Here is a 22,729-nt window from a genome sequence, read left to right as displayed (position 1 = left end):
TCATTACATACATCACAATCATACAGTCAGAGAAGATATCCCTCACCAGCTTGTCCCCAGCACACTTGGCTCCCATGGTGCTCAACATTATGACAGCTGAAGCTGGGTGCCTCCAGGGAGATATCCCAAAAAAGAAGTCCCTGGGGTTTTTACCCTTACAGTTTATGCACCCATTTCAATGCTGATATTTATTCTAAGGTCTTCTCATCATGGCTCCTGCCAGAGTCTCTGGGTGACTGACCACTCTGACCATCCTCCCCTCACTGGACTCTGGCCCAGGTCCCTGTGCCCTTTTTTATGCAAATAGTCTGTAGCAGGTCATGTCTTGTTGCCTGGGGCTCTCTATTTCCCCACACCCATGGCACAAGCTGTAACTTGCATGCCAGGCTACCTGCACTGGGTAAAGTCCTCAGTGGTCTTCACTTTCTTTTATTAAGCATACCTGCTAATACATTAAAAGGGAAAAGAAAAACCTTTCAAGAAATTTAACCACTACCTTTACATACTACATTATGACAAGTAACAAACATAGCAAAATTAAGGCTGATTGTCATAGGCCAGAGTACAAGATTACTGATTCTTGTGCACAAGTGCTTAAATAATTACCAGTGTAGAAAAGGATTCTCAGAAGTTAGTTATTGCCCAGCTGGCTGGTTATTCACTATTTGTTTGATGTAAGAATGGTGTATCCAATTTTCCTAACCTAAAATTTTAACAGCAAAATAGGAACACCCTAAAACAGTAGGGCTATTTAGAATCATAAAAAATCCTTAGTTGGCAGGGACCCATCAGGATAATTGAGTCTAACTCATGGCCCTGTACAGGACAGTCCCAAAGATTACCCCATATGCCTCAGAGCATTGTTCAAATGCTTCTTGAACTCAGAAAGGTTTGATGCTGTGACTACTTTCCTAGGGAGCCTATTCCAGTGCCCAATCTGGCACTTTTTCCTCTGGGTAAAAAACCTTTTCCTGATATCTAACCTAAATCTCCCCGGACTTAGATTCATGCCATTTCCTCAAGTCCTGTCACTAGTCACAAGAGTGAAGAGATCAGTACCTGCCCCTCCTCTTCGTTCATGAGGATGTTGAAGACTGCAATAAGGTCTCCCCTGTTTCCTCTTTCTAGGATGAACAAACTGAGTGATCTCAGTCGCCTCTCCTAAGGCTTTCTCTCCAGACTTTTCACCATTCTTGTGGCCCTCACTGATAGCTTAATGTCTTTTTTATATTGCGGTCCCCAAAACTGCACACAGGACTTTAAGCTTTGAGTCACACAAATTTTGTCCCTAGATGGAAAGCAGTATCTCTGTATTCTTCCCATGTCACCTGACCTTGCCTCCGCTGGACATACACCTTCCTTTCTTTGCCTTATTTCCAAGACAATATCCCTGTTCAGCCAAGCCAGCCTTCTGCCTTTGCTTGCTTGTCTTCCCAATTTGGGAATTGCCTACTCCTGCACCCTTAGGACAGGATGTTTTAAAAGTAATGACCACTGATGGACCTCAGCACCTGCAAAAACATTTTCCCAGTGGACTTTACATACTAATTCCCTGAGCAGTCCAAAGTCTGCTCTCCTGATGTCAAGGTGAAGTTTTGCTGGCACTTTTCCTCCTGTCAACAGAGATTTCAATCACTTTGTGGTCTCTGTGGCCAAGACGGATTCCAATCATCACGTTGCTCATGAGATCCTTTCTATTGACAAGCATCAGATCAAAGAGGGTATCTTTCTGTGTTGGCTCCCTTAGGACCTGTTGCATAAAACTGTCATCCAGGCTTTTAACAATCTTCTGGCCTGGGCTGGACCGGCTGTGTGAAGCTCCCAGTTGATTTAGGCCAAATAGAAGTCCACTATAGAACAAGAGCAGTTGACTTGAAAGTGTCCCCTGGTTCATCAAAGAGTAATTCATCAGTATCATTGTCTGGGCCAGGAGGTCTATAGTATATTCACACAATGGCATTATTTGTTTATCTCTTGATTCTTATACAGACACCCCCAACTGTGCCATTGCCAACTGTGAGCTCCATACATTCTGACCCTTCTATTACAGGACACATCCCAGCAGGTTTCAGTTATGCCAGTGACATCAAATCTCTAGGCCAGAGCCTCCTCTTGTTTATTCCTCATGTTGTATGCATTAGTGGAAACATTTCAGGCATGGTACATTGTAGCCAACACCTCATGAAGCAAATTGAAGGATCTTATTAGTGCACAGTTGTTTCACGCTTTTGGTACACCATCCCATTGCTCATCACTGGCAAGCCTGGTATTTTCCCTTTCTCCCTTCCAAGCTTGTTTAAAGCTCTGTCAACAAGACCTACTAGCTCCTGTGCTAGAACTCTTCTTCCTTTCTGAGAAAGATGCACCCCAGCAGGTGGTGAATCAATCATCCCATGGTCAAAAAAACCAGAATTTTTCCTATTACGCTAGGCTTGGAACCAAACATTGACCTGATGCATTCTTACCAATATTATATTCTTTGTTACCAAAAGGACCAAGGAAATCACTACCTACGCTCTTGATTCTCATCTAATCATCCCAAGGTCCTGAAGTCTCTTTCAACTGCCCTCAGACTTTTCTTTGTTATTTTATTGCTGCTGGCTTGAACAACCAATAACAGATAGTAATCAGAGGATCTCACTAGCCTGGAGAGTTTTCCAGTAATGTCCCTTATCCTTGCCTGCAGGGAGACAGAAGACATCCCTGTGATTTGGGTCCAGCCTGCATATTAGGCCCTCTGATCCCCTTAGAAAGGAGTCTTCTATTACAACTACCCTTTTTGTCCTCTTATTTGGGTTCTAATTTGGATTTTCTAGACAACACCTTATTTATGACTTCCTTTCTGGGCTGTACATTTATGTACCTTTGTTTTAGGTGGCGTAGGTTGATACCACATCACTACTAAGATGGTGAAGAGTCAGGAGGGGAAGCCATATGACAAATGGCTGAGGTAACTTGGCTTGTTCAGCCTAGAAGAAGAAGGGGAGATCTCATAGCTGTCTACAACTTCCTCACAAGACAAAGCAGAGGGGCAAGCATAGATTTCATCTCTCTGGTTACCAGTGACAGGACCTGAGGGAGTGGTATGAGTTGGCAGTTTAGGTTAGCTGTCAGGAAAAAGTTTTTCACCCAGAGGGTGGTTGGGCACTGGAACAAGATCCCCAGGGAAGTGGTCACAGCACCAAGCCTGCCAGAGTTCAAGAATGCTCTCAGACTCATTCTCGGGACTGTCTTGTGCAGGAGTTGAACTTTGATGATCCTAATGGGTCCTTTCCAACCATGAAATTCTGTGACATCATTGTGCATAGTTTCTCTGATCTTCAAACCCTTTTGTTCCTATATATAAAATATATTGTATCAAGGGATCATCTCTACCCAAGAAGTTGGTCTTATCTGGGATACAAGTTCCTGGCATAGGAAGTGCCTCCCAAGAGATTCTACATTGGGAGTCCTACTGGTCACCATAGAGCATTTTGTACATCCCACAGAACCAAGTTTCTGGCCATTTCAGGTAAGTAGATGCACATATTTTTACTAATTTTTCTTTTAACATTGTATTTTTCTCCTCTGCATTTCATGAACACTGTGATATGGCATATGTAATTTCCTCTCAGTCTCCAAAGATTTACAGTTTGTTGATCATATTTGCTGTAAAATGAGCACCTCTGTCTCATTAATTCAATTTACTCTAGTATCCTATATTCAGATCAGACTCATCTGTGTGCCCATTGGGTTCATAAAGCTTGTGTTGCATATTGTTTCAACATTATTTCCAGCTTACCTGAGATATGGACTATTACCAAATGATTTTTGTAAGGAGGAAGCTCTTCTCCAATATTGTTGATCTTCTGCCACTGATTTGGTATAGACTGATGATCCCATTGCAACTGGATCTAGTTGGACTGAGTAATATACAACTTGTTTATGGTGAGGTCCACTGACTACACTTCATGTTCATGTACTTACAGATTAACGGGGTTTGATACAATATGGGAGTCTGAGAGCTGAAGCACATGCCTGTTAGAGTCCAGGATATCCCTCTGGCCGCCCTGGAGGGTTTGGAGACTGGACAGGGGGGTCTGGGATCTGTACAGGGGGGTCAGCCAGACTCACACAGAGCCCAGGAGGACACTGACTCTGATTCCTGTCCATGGGAGTGAATACTCACATGCAGGAAGAATCACAAACCCTAAGAATTTAAAATAAGTAGTAGCTGGTTTGTTATAGAATATAAATGTAGAAATTAGGATTCTTAGTATATGGGGCTGAAGAGACAAGATGGAGGAATTGGGCAGTGGCCCCAGGGCTCCTTGTTCTTGCTCTCATCCCCCATCTTTTCCTGAGTTGGATTTTAGAGATTGGTTGAGAGTAGAAATGACATGTTAGTATAGGTAGTAGGCATTGGTAAAATTTTGTAAATAAAAAATACGTCTTGGACAGTGGTTGGGTCAAAGATACCATACATAAAGTGCGGGGCTCTCTGATCCACCCAGTCCAGCCACATGTCTTGCTTTGCTGGGGATGCCTTGCAAAGCTGGACAAGAACTGATAGATAATTAAGAATAAACAGCCTTGATAACACCAACTGCTGGACTCAACTTGTCGTCTCTGGCTTTGGTGTGAAACACCTAGGGCGAAGAGAAGACTGAAAATCTTATTACCTCGGGGAACAGCAACCCCAAGGAAACTCCCAGGGAACAGCAACCCTGTGGGAAAACCTTATTACCTTGGAGAACAGCAACCCCGAGGAGAATCTCAGGGAGTAGCAACCCTGAGAGATGCCAAAACTCCAAAGCTGCTTTGATTGCTTTAAAAGCTCTCACTGGGCCCCATGCAGTAGGCTCTAACTCTTCATTGTTGGTTGTCTCAGAGACTTAATCAATTCTCGTAATGCAGGAATGCACAGCCAACAAAATCCCACAGCTGCAAGAAATTCTCATGCCTGCTTTTTCACAACTAGACATGGGACTTTAATTATGGCCTCTATTCTTTCTGGGTCTGTGTGAAGAACTGATTTAATTTTGATTTAGTCAATTTAGTTTGTCTCAACCCTGGTTGTGGTTGTCAGAGGCATGTGGGTAGAGGGAGTGTACACATGCAGCAATGCCCTCTTTTCCTCTCTGTCTCCTCTCCCCTTCTCTCTCTCTCCCCTCTCCCTGACTCCTTTTCCATTTCCTTCCTTCTCTTCTGTCTTTTCCAGCCCTTTTTCGTTCGGGAAAATCCTTTTTCCTTTTGTTTTTCATTACCAAAAAACAGTTCTCAGATACAATGTTTGTCTTGTAATTTCATTCCTGACCATCTGTTTTTAAAAGAAATCCTCACAGTTTCCCACAGTGGAACACAACAGTCTGTCATTCACTGTCCTTTTACAAAGTAAACATGAAATATTGTAACTTTATTTTGAGACAGCCAAAGTTTAGATAGAGGTGCAGGTTGTCCCTTCTTTGTTAGGGCAAAACAATGTATAGCGTCTAGCATACAAATATCCTCGCCCCTATTTGCTAATAAGAAGTCATCTGCATATTGTCCAACAACCAATAATGTTATACCTTAATTGCAGTGCAGTAAGTGACAAAATTCTCTGCAGATCACTAGCTTCGCCTCTTGAAAACTACAATAGAAATTTAAAGCATTTTCTTATCTAATTTTTATCCTTTTTTAAAATTCTTAGAATAGCAAGAGTATTTTCCTTTCCTTTATCCTGAAGGAGCAATACAGAATATTAGTCAATAGAACCAAAGTTTCATGGCAGTATTCTTTGCAAATTATCCTCCTCCCCTAGAAGAAAATAACCTATGTCTCCCGAGTTAAAATAAATAATACAATTTTGAAAAGGGAAAATGTTTTCTGCTGCTGTGACCATGCTACTAAACTGGGTCACAAATGATGCCCTCCATTTAGGAATAGAACTAATCAAATCTCCTTGAAAGAAACTACAACAATTCTCTTTTTTTCTGGAGAGAATCTTCAAATATTTTTTGTATGTTTATTATTCTCTTACCTAATATAAATGTACATGTAGAAAAATGTGATTTTAAAAATATTTTCAAAAAGTATACATAAGATATTATTATGAACAAGTACTAGTTCACAGAAAATCTCATACAAAAAATATGTTGTTTCAGCTGATGTGCACCTTCTGACAAACTCAGTCTTGGCATGGTGCTTTGAGTTTACATCCCAACAATAAATTCACAGATAATTATATCTAAATCTAAATTCACATAAAAAGTTAAGACACAAATACCCCTCATTTTGAAGATGAGTGTGCCTCTACAAGCAGGTTTCTCTGATTCCTTTTTGAAGAGTCTCCATGTGCACAAAGTAGCAACAGACCGAAGTGAAAAAACACTTCAGCTAGTGTTTTGTGGGCTCTCCAGAAATGTTTCATCTGCATACCAATTGCTTATTTGTTAGTTGTGAAAGAAGAAAATCTTTTCAGAAGCCCACAAAAAAGTCAAATAGACCCTTAGGCTAGACTCTTGAAGGAATCACTGTATATTAAAACACAGGTCTACAGGTCACTATTTTGAAAAGTTTTGCACATAATCTTGTAAAATGCTTGTGAGTTTTTACTGGCATAAATAATTCCTGTAAGTGGTTGGGTTGTTTTATTGATGGTGTTTGGTTTTGCCAGTTTTTCTTAAGTATAAACAACTCATCCTTTTCTCTCTGAACCAAGTTCAGCCAAACTCACAAAACATTCTGCAGTGTTTGCAAGGAAACTTTCCTGTCTCATCATCCAGGATCCACTTTGGCAGCCACACTCCCACCACCTGAGATTTTCATTGCTGGGACTGAAGCCCCTTCTCAGCAGCCAGCTCCAAGATGTTGACAGCTGCCCTGCTTGACTCCCGCCACACAACTCTGTCAGTCAGACAAGATCTCCTTACCTGCTTGGATGCAGGTTTCCCATAGCAGTGTCAGACATCTGGATCCTTAAAATAGTTTGGTCTGGTACAGACAGAAAAAGCCAGCTTGAGGTTGGTGCTGAGGAGGAGGGATCCTGAGCCAAGCAATCCCTGGGCTTTTATACCTTTACAGTCCATGCAGTCAATCATCTGGGGTCTTTCTGCTGAGCCATGCTCCCACATGTCTCTTTGTGGCCAGTCACCTGGCTAGAGCCACGTTCCCATGCCCTTTGTTGTGCAAGTGTTCTGTGCCAGGTCATGACTTATTGCCCGGGGCTCCTGCTATTTCCCTGCCATCCTGCACAACCTGCAGCTTGCACTGCAGCTCCTCACTACACTACTTGCACTAGGTGTAGGCCTCAACAGTTTTAATTTCAAATCCTTGTGAGTAAGTTTAAACATTTGCAAAAATGTTTCCCCCCCCATTTTATTGTACCCTGCGAAGGATGATTACAACTGAGCTGGAGGCTCAGGATGCCATCCTGTGACTGAGCTAAATACTGCACTGATATCTCAGCAGGCTGACCTGAAACAGAGACTGGAATAAAGCAGGTATTTATTAAAAGTCTTCCAGGGTCTACCTTGGGCAAGACAGGAGCCTGACCAAGGCTGCACCCAGGGTCACAAAAAGTGAATGGTCACAAAATGGCCCCCGGGTCACAAGATCTTACATTTTTATACATTTTGGTCTATTTGCACATTGGGCTGCAATTGTCTAATTACAACTTCAGGTTGTGAGGTGTCAACCTTCTTGTTCTTTCCTTCAGTCCACCGTTGTTTATGCTTTTGGGTCTGAAAGTTGTCCTTGGTTCTCAGCAGGAAAGGATTTGTTTTGTCTACCTGCTCTGTGAAGAGAGCTTACTACTACTTAATATGAGTCTCAGAACTACACCTAACCAGCACAGAATCTGAAAACATGAAAGCTAAAACTCAAGGCATCTGCACCATAGATGTAAATGATTTTAATGTTTTGAGCTGCACTGCCCATAATGATGACAAATGCTCCCCTGTGGAACTGCATTTTATTGAAATGGTATGCTCTGGCTCACCCCTGGAAAGTGTATGGTATATCCCAAGTCTGTAACCTCCCTGCAGTATCGTGTCTCTGTAACTCTATTGGCTGAAGAATCTTACCGCGCCCATTTCGAAGCTCCCTGTTAAGGGTGCAAACGGAGAGGGCTTGCTCTCTTTGCCCTGAAGGCCTCCGGAGGCTCTGCTCCTCTCCCCTTCCCTCTCTCCTTCCCTCTCCCCCTCCTTCCCCCTCTCCCTCAGTGACCATGCTGCCTTCCTGGGGTCAAATTCGAAATAAATCCTCATCTCATCAGCACCTCACCAGCCATCTAGGGTCTCCTTGCCTACCAGCATGCAAATACCAACAAACCTAGAGACCAGGGGGCTCCCGGGGAACCCTCCCCGGGGACCCCCCTAAATCTAAAGTACAACACTCCCCTCCGTTAAATAATGTAGAGAGGGTTTTTCCCTGCTAAGTGATCACAAATCACTACAAAACTGTATATATTATGACTGGGATGCTCTATCTTTATCCTCATTTCTACGTATCCTATCCTATCTTTCTAGTAATTCGTATGGTCACAGTCATGGTCAGTTAGTGTTACATTACCAAACATACCCCTCCTTTTTATTCAAATTTGAGTCAGTTATTCCAAATCCCAAGCCATAGTTTTAGGTTTCAATCTTTTTGCATGAAGCAAAGTGATAAAGGAGATACCAGTAATGTTTAATAACATTTTTTCATATATTATTTCTAAGATTTGACATAAAGCTCTTTGTAAGCACTGTAGTGAACTTCAGTGGCTTACAGACATTTATAACATTTATATTTGAAATAACAGTAAGACAAAAAAGCCTTCTATTCATTTAAATATGCATCAACTCTGTTCAGTAAGACTGAATTCCTGTAGGTGACTTTTCCAATCAAATATTATGGTTCCTCAGTTTAGTACTGCAAATGACATATAATATAAAGCAGACACAATATGAGATTAAAAAAAATTCTTAATATTTTTATTTTTACAGTGGGTATAGAAATCAATCAGTCAAAATGAAACACTTACGGGCAAATTGTAATGGTGGTTGTGGATGGTTGTCACGTGTCTCATTTGCAACTGAAAGAAGAAAATACAGAGAAAAAATGCATTAAATCAATGTTACATTAAGATTAATGATAATATTAATTTTTATGAATATACAGATTTCTTGGTTTAAGACAATTTAAAGAGGTAAACACTCTAAAATTAATCCCTTTAATTTCAACCAATCAGTTTCCACCATTACGAAATTAATATGAGTAGATATAAGTGAAAAAATAAGTTTAATAACAAGTAAAACAGCAACAGGCAATAAATAACAGTAAATAATCACTAGATACAAAATCGGTAAAACTCACAAACTCACAGAAATAAATGGTGGGGTAAGCCTTCCTTCCAAGATGGCAACCCCCACAGGCTCCTGTGCGGCTTGAAAGACAATGGGAAAATGGCACCCAAATTGACTGTGCAGTCTGGGAGACAAAGGGGAAAAAAGATGATGGGCAAAAAGAACCCTCCCATGAAGGCAGAGTTTATGAAACAGTTCTAGTGGCAGATTGTCCCGGGTCCTAGGGTCGTGGGTGTTCACATGCAGGCAGGCAAGGAGACTAGACGGCTGGTGAGGTGCTGATGAGATGAGGATTTGTTTGGAGTCTTACCCCAGGAAGGCAGCATGGTCACTGAGGGAGAGGGGGAAGGAGGGGGAGAGGGGGAAGGGAGAAGGAAGGGGAGAGCAAAGGAGCCTCCAGAGGCCTCCAGGGCAAAGAGGAGGAGCCCACTTTCCCCTGCATGTCTTAACACGGAGTTTCGAAGTGGGCGCGGTAAGATTCTTCAGCCAATGGGGTTACAGAGACATGATACTGCAGGGAGGTTACAGACTTGGGATAAACCATACACTTTCCAGGGGTGAGCCAGAGCATACCATTTCAATAAAATGCAATTCCACACCAGATGGGAATTGCCAGCATGTATGGAGTCAGCCCTGCTGTCCACCACTTCCTGCTGTCACCCACTGGACTCCACTGGTGTTGTCTTCCATGCTGTGGGTGTGTCAGGGAAGAACTGGCCTGCAGGCTCTGATGTGGGTAGGCCCAGCCCTAGGGACCAGCTCTAGCTTCACGCTTGCTCATAGATTTTTCAAACTTCACTCTGAAACAGTTTTGATTGTGCAGTGCAGTTTTTCTGGGTGGCTGTTGCCAGCCCAAAGCAACCAGTTCCAAAGCAGAGCCTTCAGCAAACACTGCCAGGAGAGAGAGACAGCTCTGCTTCCAGCCTCAGACATGAAAAGGGGCCATACCAACACCCCCATGGCCATCTTGGGTCCATTTTCTGGCTTCAGGCTCTTCAGGAGACAGTAACAAATTTTGGCCACAGATAGATATGGAATACAGTAACATTTTGGGTTACCAAATTAAATATTATATAAATTATATAAATTGAGTGTTACAGTAATTTTGGAAGCCCGGAGGTTGATTTAATAGCAAATTAAATTCCTGTGCAAAGGGATCCTCCAACCTTTGGAACTTCATATAGATATCACCTAGGATAAAAACAATTCTGTACAAATCTTGGGTTTTTTCTGCTTCAGATTCATATTAGCATAGCTCAACATCACTGGGACCCCGCTGGTACATAGTTAGTTATGAGCATAAACAAATCTGTGGAATTCTCCCAATATTAAAATACAACTGAAAAAGTGAGAAGTTTTCAAGGAGAGTAGTTACTATCCATGACCTTTTTTTTGTAGCTAAAATAATCATGAGAAACAACACTGATAGGCACACAGGGAAGAGAGCATAAATGAACACTAAAACTTTGCAAATTCTTTGCTTTCTTTGAAAGTGCTGTTTTCTAGACCAGCCTAGCTAGGAAATCCATAAAAGGATGCAAAAGATCATAACTGAGACTCAAAGGTTCCTGGCAAGATAATCTCAAGTAAACTGTAATGGATCTTTTGAAGTCAGAAAATAGCTTGATAAAATTTAATTCTTCTGTCAAGGCTTAAAGTGGTCAGTTTTGATTTGGCATTATTTAAAACCCATATCCATTGTCACTGCAGCTTTCTTACTTGCTCTTCAATCTCTACCTGCTGATTAAGATGGCTTTAGCACTCACTTTAGTGAACAGAGGGACCTCTAATAAATCACTGGCTCATTTTGCTCCCATTAGCCAGCAGATGGTAGCCTTAAGACACTAGATGACTCAGCCTAGGGAACTTGCCAGGCTGGCCAGAGCAAGGGCCCTGAAGTCTCTCAAGTCCTACAAGAAACCCTTCTTTGGACTGAGTCCATCACTGTGACCTGAAGCTCAAACCCATACTAAATAAGCTCTTCTGGGACATTATATGCAGGCATTGGAGTGATTGTACAGAGTTATGCTGGCCCAGAGTCAAAACCAGCCCTGTTTCAGGTGATGGCATGATGAAAGAGAGACAGCAGCATCCTCCATAGGGCTGGTATCAAAACAGTTGGATCCAGTGACATCAGGAACCATGCCAGAAAATACTACTATAGCAAATATGTAAAGCTCAAGTGGCTGGTCTCTGTCTTTAACTCAGAGATGACAGTTTGCCGGGGGTAGGCTGTGAGATCACCAGCCAGACCAGTGTCTTCTGGGGTGGGGTACTAGGTAGCTTTATCACAGCAGAGACTGGGCAAATTAATAATATGCATTGATGTCTTAATTAGAGCATCAAGTGAACTATTAGATGGGTCTGCTAAGGGCCTTTTAACTGTGCTATTATTTGCTTTAGAGTAGTTCCTCCACTTTGGTGGCAGATTGCACTCCCTGGTCACTAGGGCCTTCAGGTGCACAGGTCTTAACTTTGTGCCACCCTCCAGGTTGTTGCAACAAGACAGCTTCAACTAGGATCTGTGTTTGGCAGCTCAGCACCCAGATGCACAGCACCCAGATCTCAATAGTTGTCATTAACTGCCCCCCCAGGATGCATAGGTTTGTTTTCAGTTGACAGTGCTTTCCAATGGCATCAGACGGTGTCATATATCAAATAAAGCTCTCCCATCTAGAATACAGCCATGCAGAGCAAAGGTGCAATGAGAAGAGCAAAGCAACAATCAGGACAGAAACACAGGGGATGCTAAACCTGCATTACTAGAAATATTTCTGGTACAACTGAGATAGCCTCTGCCTGGGAATTGTTCGGACCCAATGCTGTGTAAGCGAGGGAAAGGATTCAGAAGCAAAGAGCATTTCTGCTTTTGCTCACTGGGAAAATCTTAGAAGATTTTACTTGATGCAGTTTTTACTGTGAAAATTCTGCATATTTATCCTACATATATGGAAGTAAGAATTTTTCTCCAGATGGTCTGAAATCTTCTCAACACTTTGTTTATTCAAGTTTATTAATAATAATAAGCTTTTGGGGGAAACCAGGTATGAATTAATAAAGCTAGGGAAAGAAGATTAATTTCTGACAAAGAAGTCACAACCCACACCAAAGATGATTTCCGGTATTTTTAGAGATTTTTTGTACAACTGTCCCTTTAGATATGCTTTTTCTCCAGCCACACTCTACCCTTGCAGACTGAAGTCTTGGCTGATTTTCATCTGATTAGATGAGACTATCAGCATGAAAACTGTGAATATTTACTTTGTTCTCCTAAATGGGTGACACCTTCCAACTTCCATCAGACCATTTTCTATTTTTTTTAAATACCATGCACATTTTGAAGTTATTTTCCATTCCAACTTGGAAGCAAATAAATCTCAGTCAATGGTATAGCAAAGTGCAAGTAGTTTGTAAGTAACTGCTATTCATTCAGAAAGACAGCTTTTACAGGCAGGATACATCATCCTGTAATCAATCCACTACAGGAAAATATTCACATGCTCTCTGTACATTCTTGTCCAAGTAGACAGTAAAATACCAGGCTTAGTCAAATTTCTTCCATTTCAAAAGTATTATGTTGTATGGAAACTGCCTGGAAAGTTCAAAAGCCCTAAACTGCAATTATTAAAGTATCATCATGAGTCCTTTGATTAACATAGACCACTCATATTCAAGTTCACTATATGCCCACCTTATAGGCAGGTTCCTTCTTTTAATGATTGCCTTATTAAACTATTTCCTACAGTTTGCCACAATTTTCTGCAGAAGATATCCATTTCACCAGTATGCCACCTCAGTCAATTAAGCTTTCAAATATCCTTAGCCTAACTCCTAGTAAAATGCAAAGAAAAATATACCACTTCATAGCATTGATTCATCATTGATTCACTGGCAGACAATAACAAATCATCTATATTTTGTCATTAAGCAGCTGACAGTCTGTAACAAGAATGTCAGGTGTCTTTCACATGAGTAAAGACCTTATTTCAAGATTTCTTTTTTTGTAATCTGTCAAAAGACAGACAAAATTAACTATAAATTTCAGGCTTTTAGTAAATTGGTCAGTGTTAGGAAGAGGAAAAATACATGACATAAGGCGAGAACAGATACATAGATGAAGTCACATTGAATACACAATCTGGATAAACTCTTCAGTAATATCATCTCTGAAAACTCCAGCAGCTTTTTCTCTAAAATAATATGACATTAGATGTTTATAAATTTACCGAACACAATCATAAAAGCAGATTTCTTTTCATGTTTACCCATCTTACATTATGACATCTTGCAAAAGCAGATAGCACTGTCAGTTATGGCCTATCATTTAATTTGTTTCACTTTCTATAAATCTGTTCTTGCACAAGCAATCTCTTTAAACTGAAAATTCTTGCATGTATTTTTCTGTTGATTAATTCTCCTCTAATTTGGTCATGGAAAGACTGCATTTTCCTCTTCCACCATCTTTTTGCAGACTGAGCACACCATGACGATTCAGTCTTGCCTCAGAGAATAGGTATCCTCATATCCCCTTTTCATCCTTATTGAACCTCTTTACTGTCTGTTCATTTTCTCACAGATACCATATGCAAGTATCCAAGGTAACTTGTTCTTGCCTGGTCACATATTAGTGGATGGCTGTGACATGTCCCTCCTATAAATAATGGTCTCTCACATATAGCAAGTCCTTATCTACCTGATCTTTCACTCCATATATTCCATTGACAGAATATGCCCCAAGTCTCCAAGTTCACAGAACAAATGGCTCTGGTCACACAAGTTTTAAGCTGCTCTTATTTCCAAACTCTGCCATACCAGTCTTTAGAGTGCAAACAGGACAACTCTGTTGCTTCTTTGGCTATACACACACACACAAACATACACACATACAGAAACATGCACACATACACACAAAAAAACCTCTTGGAACACCCAGCTGCCAGCAGCATGTAATTAATTGCTTCCTAAAATTCTGAGAATGGCCAGCAGAAAAGTTGTGAATAAGAAGAGAACAGATGAATAACTATATAAATAGACAGACATTCTCCACAGCAAGAGAAGTGGAAAAGTTCTTTTGGCTTCTGCAATATTGTGGACAGCAGGCATAGGGGAAGATGTGGTAGCCACAAAATCATTGGAGCCAGCAAACTGTCGGAGTGCTTCTGTAACAAGAACTACAGAAGTGATTCTCTAACTGCATCTCAATATGACTTCTTTTCTTTCTACTTTTTTTAACTTCAAAGTGTAGTGGCTGATTTTCTACACTTATGGCTGTCCTGGTTGCAGCCAGGACAGAGTAAATTTTGCAGTCAGTGGGAGGGGACATGGCTAGGACATGAAGGTTATTCTATACCACCTCACATCATTGCAAGGGGTGGGGGAAAGGGACTTCCTTCTAGGAGAAAAACCTCCTTGGAGCAGTGGGATAATGCTGGTTCTTAGCAGGAGAGACTAGTTTAGATGCCAGTTCTGAGCTGAAGGGAGTGGTCAGGGTGATGTGGTGTGGCTGTGCTCAGATCACAAGCTCCATGGTGAGCATTTTTGCATGTGAAACACTCTCTTTTTTGTACCCTTTTATTAATTAATATTGTTGTTACGGTTCATTTTCTTATGTCATGCTGTTACCAGCAAATTGTTCTTGTCTCAACCCATGAACTTTGCCTTTTGGGCCTCTAATTGCCATCTCCAGCCACCACAGGGAGGAAGATGGAGAAAGAGGGAGGAAGAGGGAGGAAGGAAGAGAGGGGGAGAGAGGGGGGGAAGGAGGGGAGGAGGGAGGGAGGGAAGAGGGAGCGAGAGGGAGGAAAAGGGGGAGCAAGTGAGGGGCACATGGTTTAGAGAATCTCAGTGGGGGCACTAAAATGGGGGCTAACATTCCTTAACAATGACAAAAGCAAACTCATTCACATATTTCTCCTGAGAATAAATATACATCTGGAAAACCAGGTCTAGGTCATATTTCTGTGCAGTAAATCTAAGCTATAGAGATGGAAATAATAAAGAGTGAGATTTTTAGAACAGGAATCTTCCCATGTAGGCTACTGTGGTGGGTTGAAAGGGCTTCGTTTTTAGTTAAGGAAAAACAACCACCAGGCACATGGTGTAATTCTCTCTGTAAAGAGCATTACAGCTTTGCTCTATGCCTGGCAAAATGATTCACTGGCTGGCTTTGAGAACTGATGCACCAATCAGCCAATTAGAGAAGCTAGAACTGCCTCTATGAATACCATATTTAAGGAACATTTCACACTGTGAAATGTTCTCTCTTACTTCCTGCTTTCTGCAAAAGAGTGGAGGCCCACTCTCCCCTCACCTCCCCTTCCCGGTAAGGCTGAGCTATGCCCACCCAGCAGGCTGCTGGGCTGCGGGAGAGGAACCCACTGGGCCTCGGCGTGGCCATGGGCTGAGCCTCCCCTGTGGCGCAGCTGCTGAGACCTTGCCACCACTGAGCCCCACCCTCAGCCAAAGGGCTGGACCAAGCCCTGCCCCATCACTGGGCAGGGCCAGGCTGGGCCATGGCAAAGCCACCAAAATTTCTGCTGCCGGGAAATCACCCCGGTGTCAGGAGACACTGTGTAGTGTCACTCTACGACTCACACATGGGGCAGCTCCAGGGTAGAGCCAGCAGCTGATGCAGCTTGCACAGTGCCAGTAGAGACCACATGAGCAGCAGTGAGAAGCACAGTGAGTGATTTTCCCCAATGCAGGGCCCAGAGAAGATTAACTCTGTTAGCACTGTTGCAAATAACTATGCAGCCACCATTGCCCAGCAGGGATCACATGACCAGCAGAGCATGCAACTCCCTGATATGGGGACAAGGCAAGATCAACTTTTTTTGAGTGCTGCAGAATTCAATCTGAGGAGAAATAAATCTGTGAATGTCAATCTTCTCCTGTGTCAGAGAAAAGGAAAGGTGAAGGCACATGGAGAAAACAACAGGGCAACACCAAGGTCAGTGAAGAAGGAGGGGCCAAAGCCCAGAAGAAAGATGAGACGCTCTAGTTCCAGAGCTGAAAACCTTTTGCAAGTCAAGGTGATAATATAATACACCAATTCATAAAGCACATGGGGGATGCAGCATTCATCTGTGGCTCAGAAAAGAACTGGAGCATACAGAGGTTGAAAGAAGCTGTGATGTGATGTGATTTGAACAGAGACAGAAGGGAACCTTTGCTCTTAGAGACAGAAGACAACCTTTGGTTTCAGAGATAGAAGAAGAGAACTTTTGCTTCTATACTAGAATGGCTCATTGTCTTGGTTCAGAAAGTCAAGTATCTGTCAGGGAAAACTGGAGTGTCCCTTGGAATGGAGAATGTAACCCCCCCCTCCCTCCAAATTATTACAATTTTGCAATTAGGAGCTTTCCGGCAAAAAGATGGGAATAGGAATAAGAGTTCTTTACTAGGAATATTAAAAATACAAATGCAATTTAAAAAAAAAACAAACAAACAAACAACCAAGCAAACATTCAAAAGTCCTAGAAAACCCTGAGGGAGTCAGGAATATGACCTGACACTTTGTTAGCTAGGGTGTTGGAAGCAGTCCAAATAAGTCCTCCTGGAGTGACAGATGAGGTGCTGTTGGAGTAGAGATGACCCTGTAGTGGCGGTGAGATGAGTCCAGTCTTCCTCTGAGAAGCCAGTGGAAAAGAGGATCCTTGGTGTTCCTAGATCTCAGTTTTTATCTTGGTAAGAATAGCTGGCTCCCCCCTCCACTGGATAGGGGATCTCACAATGGGATGATGTAATGTGTCATATTATTGGTGAGCCTTAATGGCCCATAACAGAAGATATTCTCCCCAGAGGGTGTACAGTTGTGGAAGAGATAAGAAACACCGCCTCACCTGGTTTTAACAGCTGGCCTATTATCAGAAGGCATCTGCCTTCCTTCTGGCCTATTATCAGAAGGCATCTGCCTTCCTTGCCCATGGAGTTACAAGAGATAAAGGAAAAAAAAATCTCCCCATTTTGTTTCAACAGATAAAATAGAATACACTTTTTTTTTGTTACATGACCCAAGACACTCATCCTTAAATTATACCCCATTAGCCCAAATGGCCCTCGAGAGCAATTGTGGGGAAAAACTGTAAATCAATGGGAGGTATTTTCATGCTCAGATTTTTTCCAGGCTGACAGCTGTGAACTTAAAACCATGAGGAAACCATTTCCTGTGGCATGGCAAAAGAATCTCCTATACCTAAATGAAGATTCTTCTTAGAAGTGGTAAACTGACTGATAATCACAGGTTTTGTCTCTTTACATTGTTGATGGGAAGGAAAGAGGGGCTAGGGGGAGGAAAGGTTTATTTAGTTCTTATAATTCTTCTTTTAGTCCTCTTAATAAAGTTTTCTTTACATCCTTTAAAGTTTTGAGCCTGTTTAGCCCCTAAAGAATTTTCTTGTAATCCTTATCTTAACCCCATGATCCTTAGTTTAGTTTTCCCTCCTCTGCTCCAATTATAGTAGAGGAAGATGAGTAGATAATTTTCAAGAGGTTACTGGCATTTGGACAGCAGTCAACCCGCTGAATCTACCATGGCTTCCAGCTTACTTCTATTAGAAAACACATCTTATAAATAATAGTATTGTGATTAGACACATGAAAGTTTTATCAGACTGTCGTAGCCTGCATACCTTCTGACTGGCATACACTTGAAAACCACCTTTATGAGCTTCTTCACCCACACCTCCATTTCTCATCATGTTCTCCTCAACTTGTAGCATTTGACTTGAAGTACAGTCATCAAGTGTGTTTATCTCTCTCTCACATTGCACCCCTTGCCTTTTTTTAGTTATACTTCCCCAGTACAAAGACCCAGGTACATGCCTGCATACCTGAGATGTTAAGGAAGCTTTCCTGTCTGACCACCCAGTCACAGTTCCACCATCCCAGATCGACACTACAGGGACTGAAGCCCCTTTGCAGCAGACAGTTCCAGTGGACTGACTCGACTCCCTACCTACATCACACTCACTGTCAGACAAATTTTCCTTACCTGTTCAACCCTAGGTTTCCCATAGCAAAGTCCCACATGTCTACTAATTTAGTAAAATAAGTAATTTAATCATGGTGCAGCAACACAATAAAAGCCTAAAGTAGGCGTCTCCAGGAAGGGATCCTGAACAAAGAAATCCTTGATCTTTTATACTGTTGGAAACTGGAAAAGGTAATTGTTTCAAGACATCGTGGGAACTTGGAATATGTGGTTGCATGTTGGGTTAACAGGTATTGGTGTAAGGAAAGAGTTAAAGAACAACAGCAGCAGTGCCAGCAGCACCAGCAGCAGGTCTCTCTGACATAGCGTGAACCTGAGACAGAACTGAATGACCAAGTTTCTATTTCTACATCAACACAGATGCACATTTTTCACACACACACAAAGCTTTACCATGGCTTTGGAGAGAACAACAGAAAATGTCAAAAGGACAGATTTATTGTAGGACTGTAATCACATCTGTAAGCTGTAACCAAAAAAAAGCTTTTAGGAGTGAAGATATATATACTGATGCTCATGAATAAACCTCAGATTCACTCAGATTCACTCTCTCTTTGCTGGTGGGTCTTGTCTCTTCATGTATCACAGGTGAGGGTGGGTGACACTTTACCCTGGTGAGGTAGTACCCTGCCTCTCATACCCCTCACCCCCACAGTGTCACTGGAGGTCATCCCAGTTTTCCCTAACCCCACCCCTGAGTGGCCAAGAGACCCTAAGTTCCACTTGGGAAGAAGGTCCAGGATGAGCAAAAGCTTTTAGAAGCCTGTCCACAAGGCATGTTGTCTTTTAACCCTACCTTCATCATCATCACTGGAACCCAGGAGCTGGTAGCTCAGTCTGTTTTTCTATATCTTTCCTGTCTTTCTGTTTTTCTACCCTTCTCTCTTCTCACAGAGTGTAACATCAAATGGGTTACAAGGTTTTCTATGTTCAATAAGCTGTCTATGCTGTGATAAGTGGTATGTAGTATTCACTCTTTTGCCAATGTTCTTTAATTTTTTATAGTTTGCCCATAAACTTTTACCTCTTGAGGTTATTTGGTTGGAATTTTCTCCTTTGCATCTACCCAGAGCAAAAGAATCTTGATTTAGCCTCAGGTTTGAGTGACTAGGATGTAACATATACCCTATATAGTCTGTGAGCCCATTTCAATATTCATATTTGTTCTGCAGACTTCTCATCTTCACTGGCTCTTGTGGAGTCCCTGGATGACTGGGCACCCCTCTCCACAGCCAGTGCCACAGGATGTTAGGCAAAGGGTTAGCGCCAGTTCACAGCTTGTTACCTGGGGTGCCCACCTTTTTCTTGTTCCCAGTGCACAACCTGAATCTTCCATCGCAGCTGCACTTTGAGCTACCTGCACTGGGTATAGTTCTCAACAGAGAGACTATTTGCTCATCTAGAAGAAAGGATGCAGAACAAAAATCAAGTGTTTGTGCCATTTCCTACACTGCTCCGTAAGCAATTGCTGTCATAAGATGCAGTCTGATTGACAGAGACTTGAATAAAGTACATGAGGAAATCTGAGTGAAAATCCACAGAAGCACCTTTCTCCAGTACATCCCTTCCCTTCCCTTCCCTTCCCTTCCCTTCCCTTCCCTTCCCTTCCCTTCCCTTCCCTTCCCTTCCCTTCCCTTCCCTTCCCTTCCCTTCCCTTCCCTTCCCTTCCCTTCCCTTCCCTTCCCTTCCCTTCCCTTCCCTTCCCTTCCCTTCCCTTCCCTTCCCTTCCCTTCCCTTCCCTTCCCTTCCCTTCCCTTCCCTTCCCTTCCCTTCCCTTCCCTTCCCTTCCCTTCCCTTCCCTTCCCTTCCCTTCCCTTCCCTTCCCTTCCCTTCCCTTCCCTTCCCTTCCCTTCCCTTCCCTTCCCTTCCCTTCCCTTCCCTTCCCTTCCCTTCCCTTCCCTTCCCTTCCCTTCCCTTCCCTTCCCTTCCCTTCCCTTCCCTTCCCTTCCCGCACCTTCCCGCACCTTCCCGCACCTTCCCTTCCCTTCCCTTCCCTTCCCTTCCCTTCCCGCACCTTCCCGCACCTTCCCTTCCCTTCCCTTCCCTTTCCTTCCCTTCCCTTCCCTTCCCTTCCCTTCCCTTCCCTTCCCTTCCCTTCCCTTCCCTTCCCTTCCCTTCCCTTCCCTTCCCTTCCCTTCCCTTCCCTTCCCTTCCCTTCCCTTCCCTTCCCTTCCCTTCCCTTCCCTTCCCTTCCCTTCCCTTCCCTTCCCTTCCCTTCCCTTCCCTTCCCTTCCCTTCCCTTCCCTTCCCTTCCCTTCCCTTCCCTTCCCTTCCCTTCCCTTCCCTTCCCTTCCCTTCCCTTCCCTTCCCTTCCCTTCCCTTCCCTTCCCTTCCCTTCCCTTCCCTTCCCTTCCCTTCCCTTCCCTTCCCTTCCCTTCCCTTCCCTTCCCTTCCCTTCCCTTCCCTTCCCTTCCCTTCCCTTCCCGCACCTTCCCGCACCTTCCCGCACCTTCCCTTCCCGCACCTTCCCGCACCTTCCCGCACCTTCCCGCACCTTCCCGCACCTTCCCGCACCTTCCCGCACCTTCCCGCACCTTCCCTTCCCTTCCCTTCCCTTCCCTTCCCTTCCCTTCCCTTCCCTTCCCTTCCCTTCCCTTCCCTTCCCTTCCCTTCCCTTCCCTTCCCTTCCCTTCCCTTCCCTTCCCTTCCCTTCCCTTCCCTTCCCTTCCCTTCCCTTCCCTTCCCTTCCCTTCCCTTCCCTTCCCTTCCCTTCCCTTCCCTTCCCTTCCCTTCCCTTCCCTTCCCTTCCCTTCCCTTCCCTTCCCTTCCCTTCCCTTCCCTTCCCTTCCCTTCCCTTCCCTTCCCTTCCCTTCCCTTCCCGCACCTTCCCTTCCCGCACCTTCCCTTCCCTTCCCTTCCCTTCCCTTCCCTTCCCTTCCCTTCCCTTCCCTTCCCTTCCCTTCCCTTCCCTTCCCTTCCCTTCCCTTCCCTTCCCTTCCCTTCCCTTCCCTTCCCTTCCCTTCCCTTCCCTTCCCTTCCCTTCCCTTCCCTTCCCTTCCCTTCCCTTCCCTTCCCTTCCCTTCCCTTCCCTTCCCTTCCCTTCCCTTCCCTTCCCTTCCCTTCCCTTCCCTTCCCTTCCCTTCCCTTCCCTTCCCTTCCCTTCCCTTCCCTTCCCTTCCCTTCCCTTCCCTTCCCTTCCCTTCCCTTCCCTTCCCTTCCCTTCCCTTCCCTTCCCTTCCCTTCCCTTCCCTTCCCGCACCTTCCCTTCCCTTCCCTTCCCTTCCCTTCCCTTCCCTTCCCGCACCTTCCCGCACCTTCCCGCACCTTCCCTTCCCTTCCCTTCCCTTCCCTTCCCTTCCCTTCCCTTCCCTTCCCTTCCCTTCCCTTCCCTTCCCTTCCCTTCCCTTCCCTTCCCTTCCCTTCCCTTCCCTTCCCTTCCCTTCCCTTCCCGCACCTTCCCTTCCCTTCCCTTCCCTTCCCGCACCTTCCCTTCCCTTCCCGCACCTTCCCTTCCCGCACCTTCCCTTCCCGCACCTTCCCTTCCCGCACCTTCCCTTCCCGCACCTTCCCTTCCCTTCCCGCACCTTCCCTTCCCGCACCTTCCCGCACCTTCCCGCACCTTCCCTTCCCTTCCCTTCCCTTCCCTTCCCTTCCCTTCCCGCACCTTCCCGCACCTTCCCTTCCCTTCCCTTCCCTTCCCTTCCCTTCCCTTCCCTTCCCTTCCCTTCCCTTCCCTTCCCTTCCCTTCCCTTCCCTTCCCTTCCCTTCCCTTCCCTTCCCTTCCCTTCCCTTCCCTTCCCTTCCCTTCCCTTCCCTTCCCGCACCTTCCCGCACCTTCCCGCACCTTCCCGCACCTTCCCTTCCCTTCCCTTCCCTTCCCTTCCCTTCCCTTCCCGCACCTTCCCGCACCTTCCCGCACCTTCCCGCACCTTCCCTTCCCTTCCCGCACCTTCCCGCACCTTCCCTTCCCTTCCCGCACCTTCCCGCACCTTCCCTTCCCTTCCCTTCCCGCACCTTCCCTTCCCTTCCCGCACCTTCCCTTCCCTTCCCTTCCCTTCCCTTCCCGCACCTTCCCTTCCCTTCCCTTCCCTTCCCTTCCCTTCCCTTCCCTTCCCTTCCCTTCCCTTCCCTTCCCTTCCCTTCCCTTCCCTTCCCTTCCCTTCCCTTCCCTTCCCTTCCCTTCCCTTCCCTTCCCTTCCCTTCCCTTCCCTTCCCTTCCCTTCCCTTCCCTTCCCTTCCCTTCCCTTCCCTTCCCTTCCCTTCCCTTCCCTTCCCTTCCCTTCCCTTCCCTTCCCTTCCCTTCCCTTCCCTTCCCTTCCCTTCCCTTCCCGCACCTTCCCGCACCTTCCCGCACCTTCCCTTCCCTTCCCTTCCCTTCCCTTCCCTTCCCTTCCCTTCCCGCACCTTCCCGCACCTTCCCGCACCTTCCCGCACCTTCCCTTCCCTTCCCGCACCTTCCCTTCCCTTCCCTTCCCGCACCTTCCCTTCC

At 44.6% G+C, this 22,729-nt stretch overlaps 1 protein-coding gene across 11 annotated transcripts in view; it reads right to left on the bottom strand.

The window, feature by feature from the left end:
* Positions 1-22,729, bottom strand: part of PDE1C (phosphodiesterase 1C) — a 261,099-nt gene that overhangs the window by 208,461 nt on the left and 29,909 nt on the right. For 6 of the 11 annotated variants that reach the window (XM_063404870.1, XM_063404829.1, XM_063404836.1 and 3 more), the window contains 2 exons: positions 9,327-9,432; positions 8,987-9,037 (listed from right to left, as the gene is read on the bottom strand). In XM_063404870.1, the coding sequence (XP_063260940.1) occupies positions 8,987-9,037; positions 9,327-9,432 (157 nt within the window). Of the gene's footprint in view, positions 1-8,986; positions 9,038-9,326; positions 9,433-22,729 lie in introns of those variants that run through there. The other 5 variants (XM_063404861.1, XM_063404878.1, XM_063404884.1 and 2 more) reach the window with 1 other exon arrangement.

Source organism: Prinia subflava, chromosome 1 (genome assembly GCF_021018805.1).
Source record: "Prinia subflava isolate CZ2003 ecotype Zambia chromosome 1, Cam_Psub_1.2, whole genome shotgun sequence".
NCBI classification, from domain to species: domain Eukaryota; kingdom Metazoa; phylum Chordata; class Aves; order Passeriformes; family Cisticolidae; genus Prinia; species Prinia subflava.
This window is presented reverse-complemented; position numbering and strand designations above follow the sequence as displayed.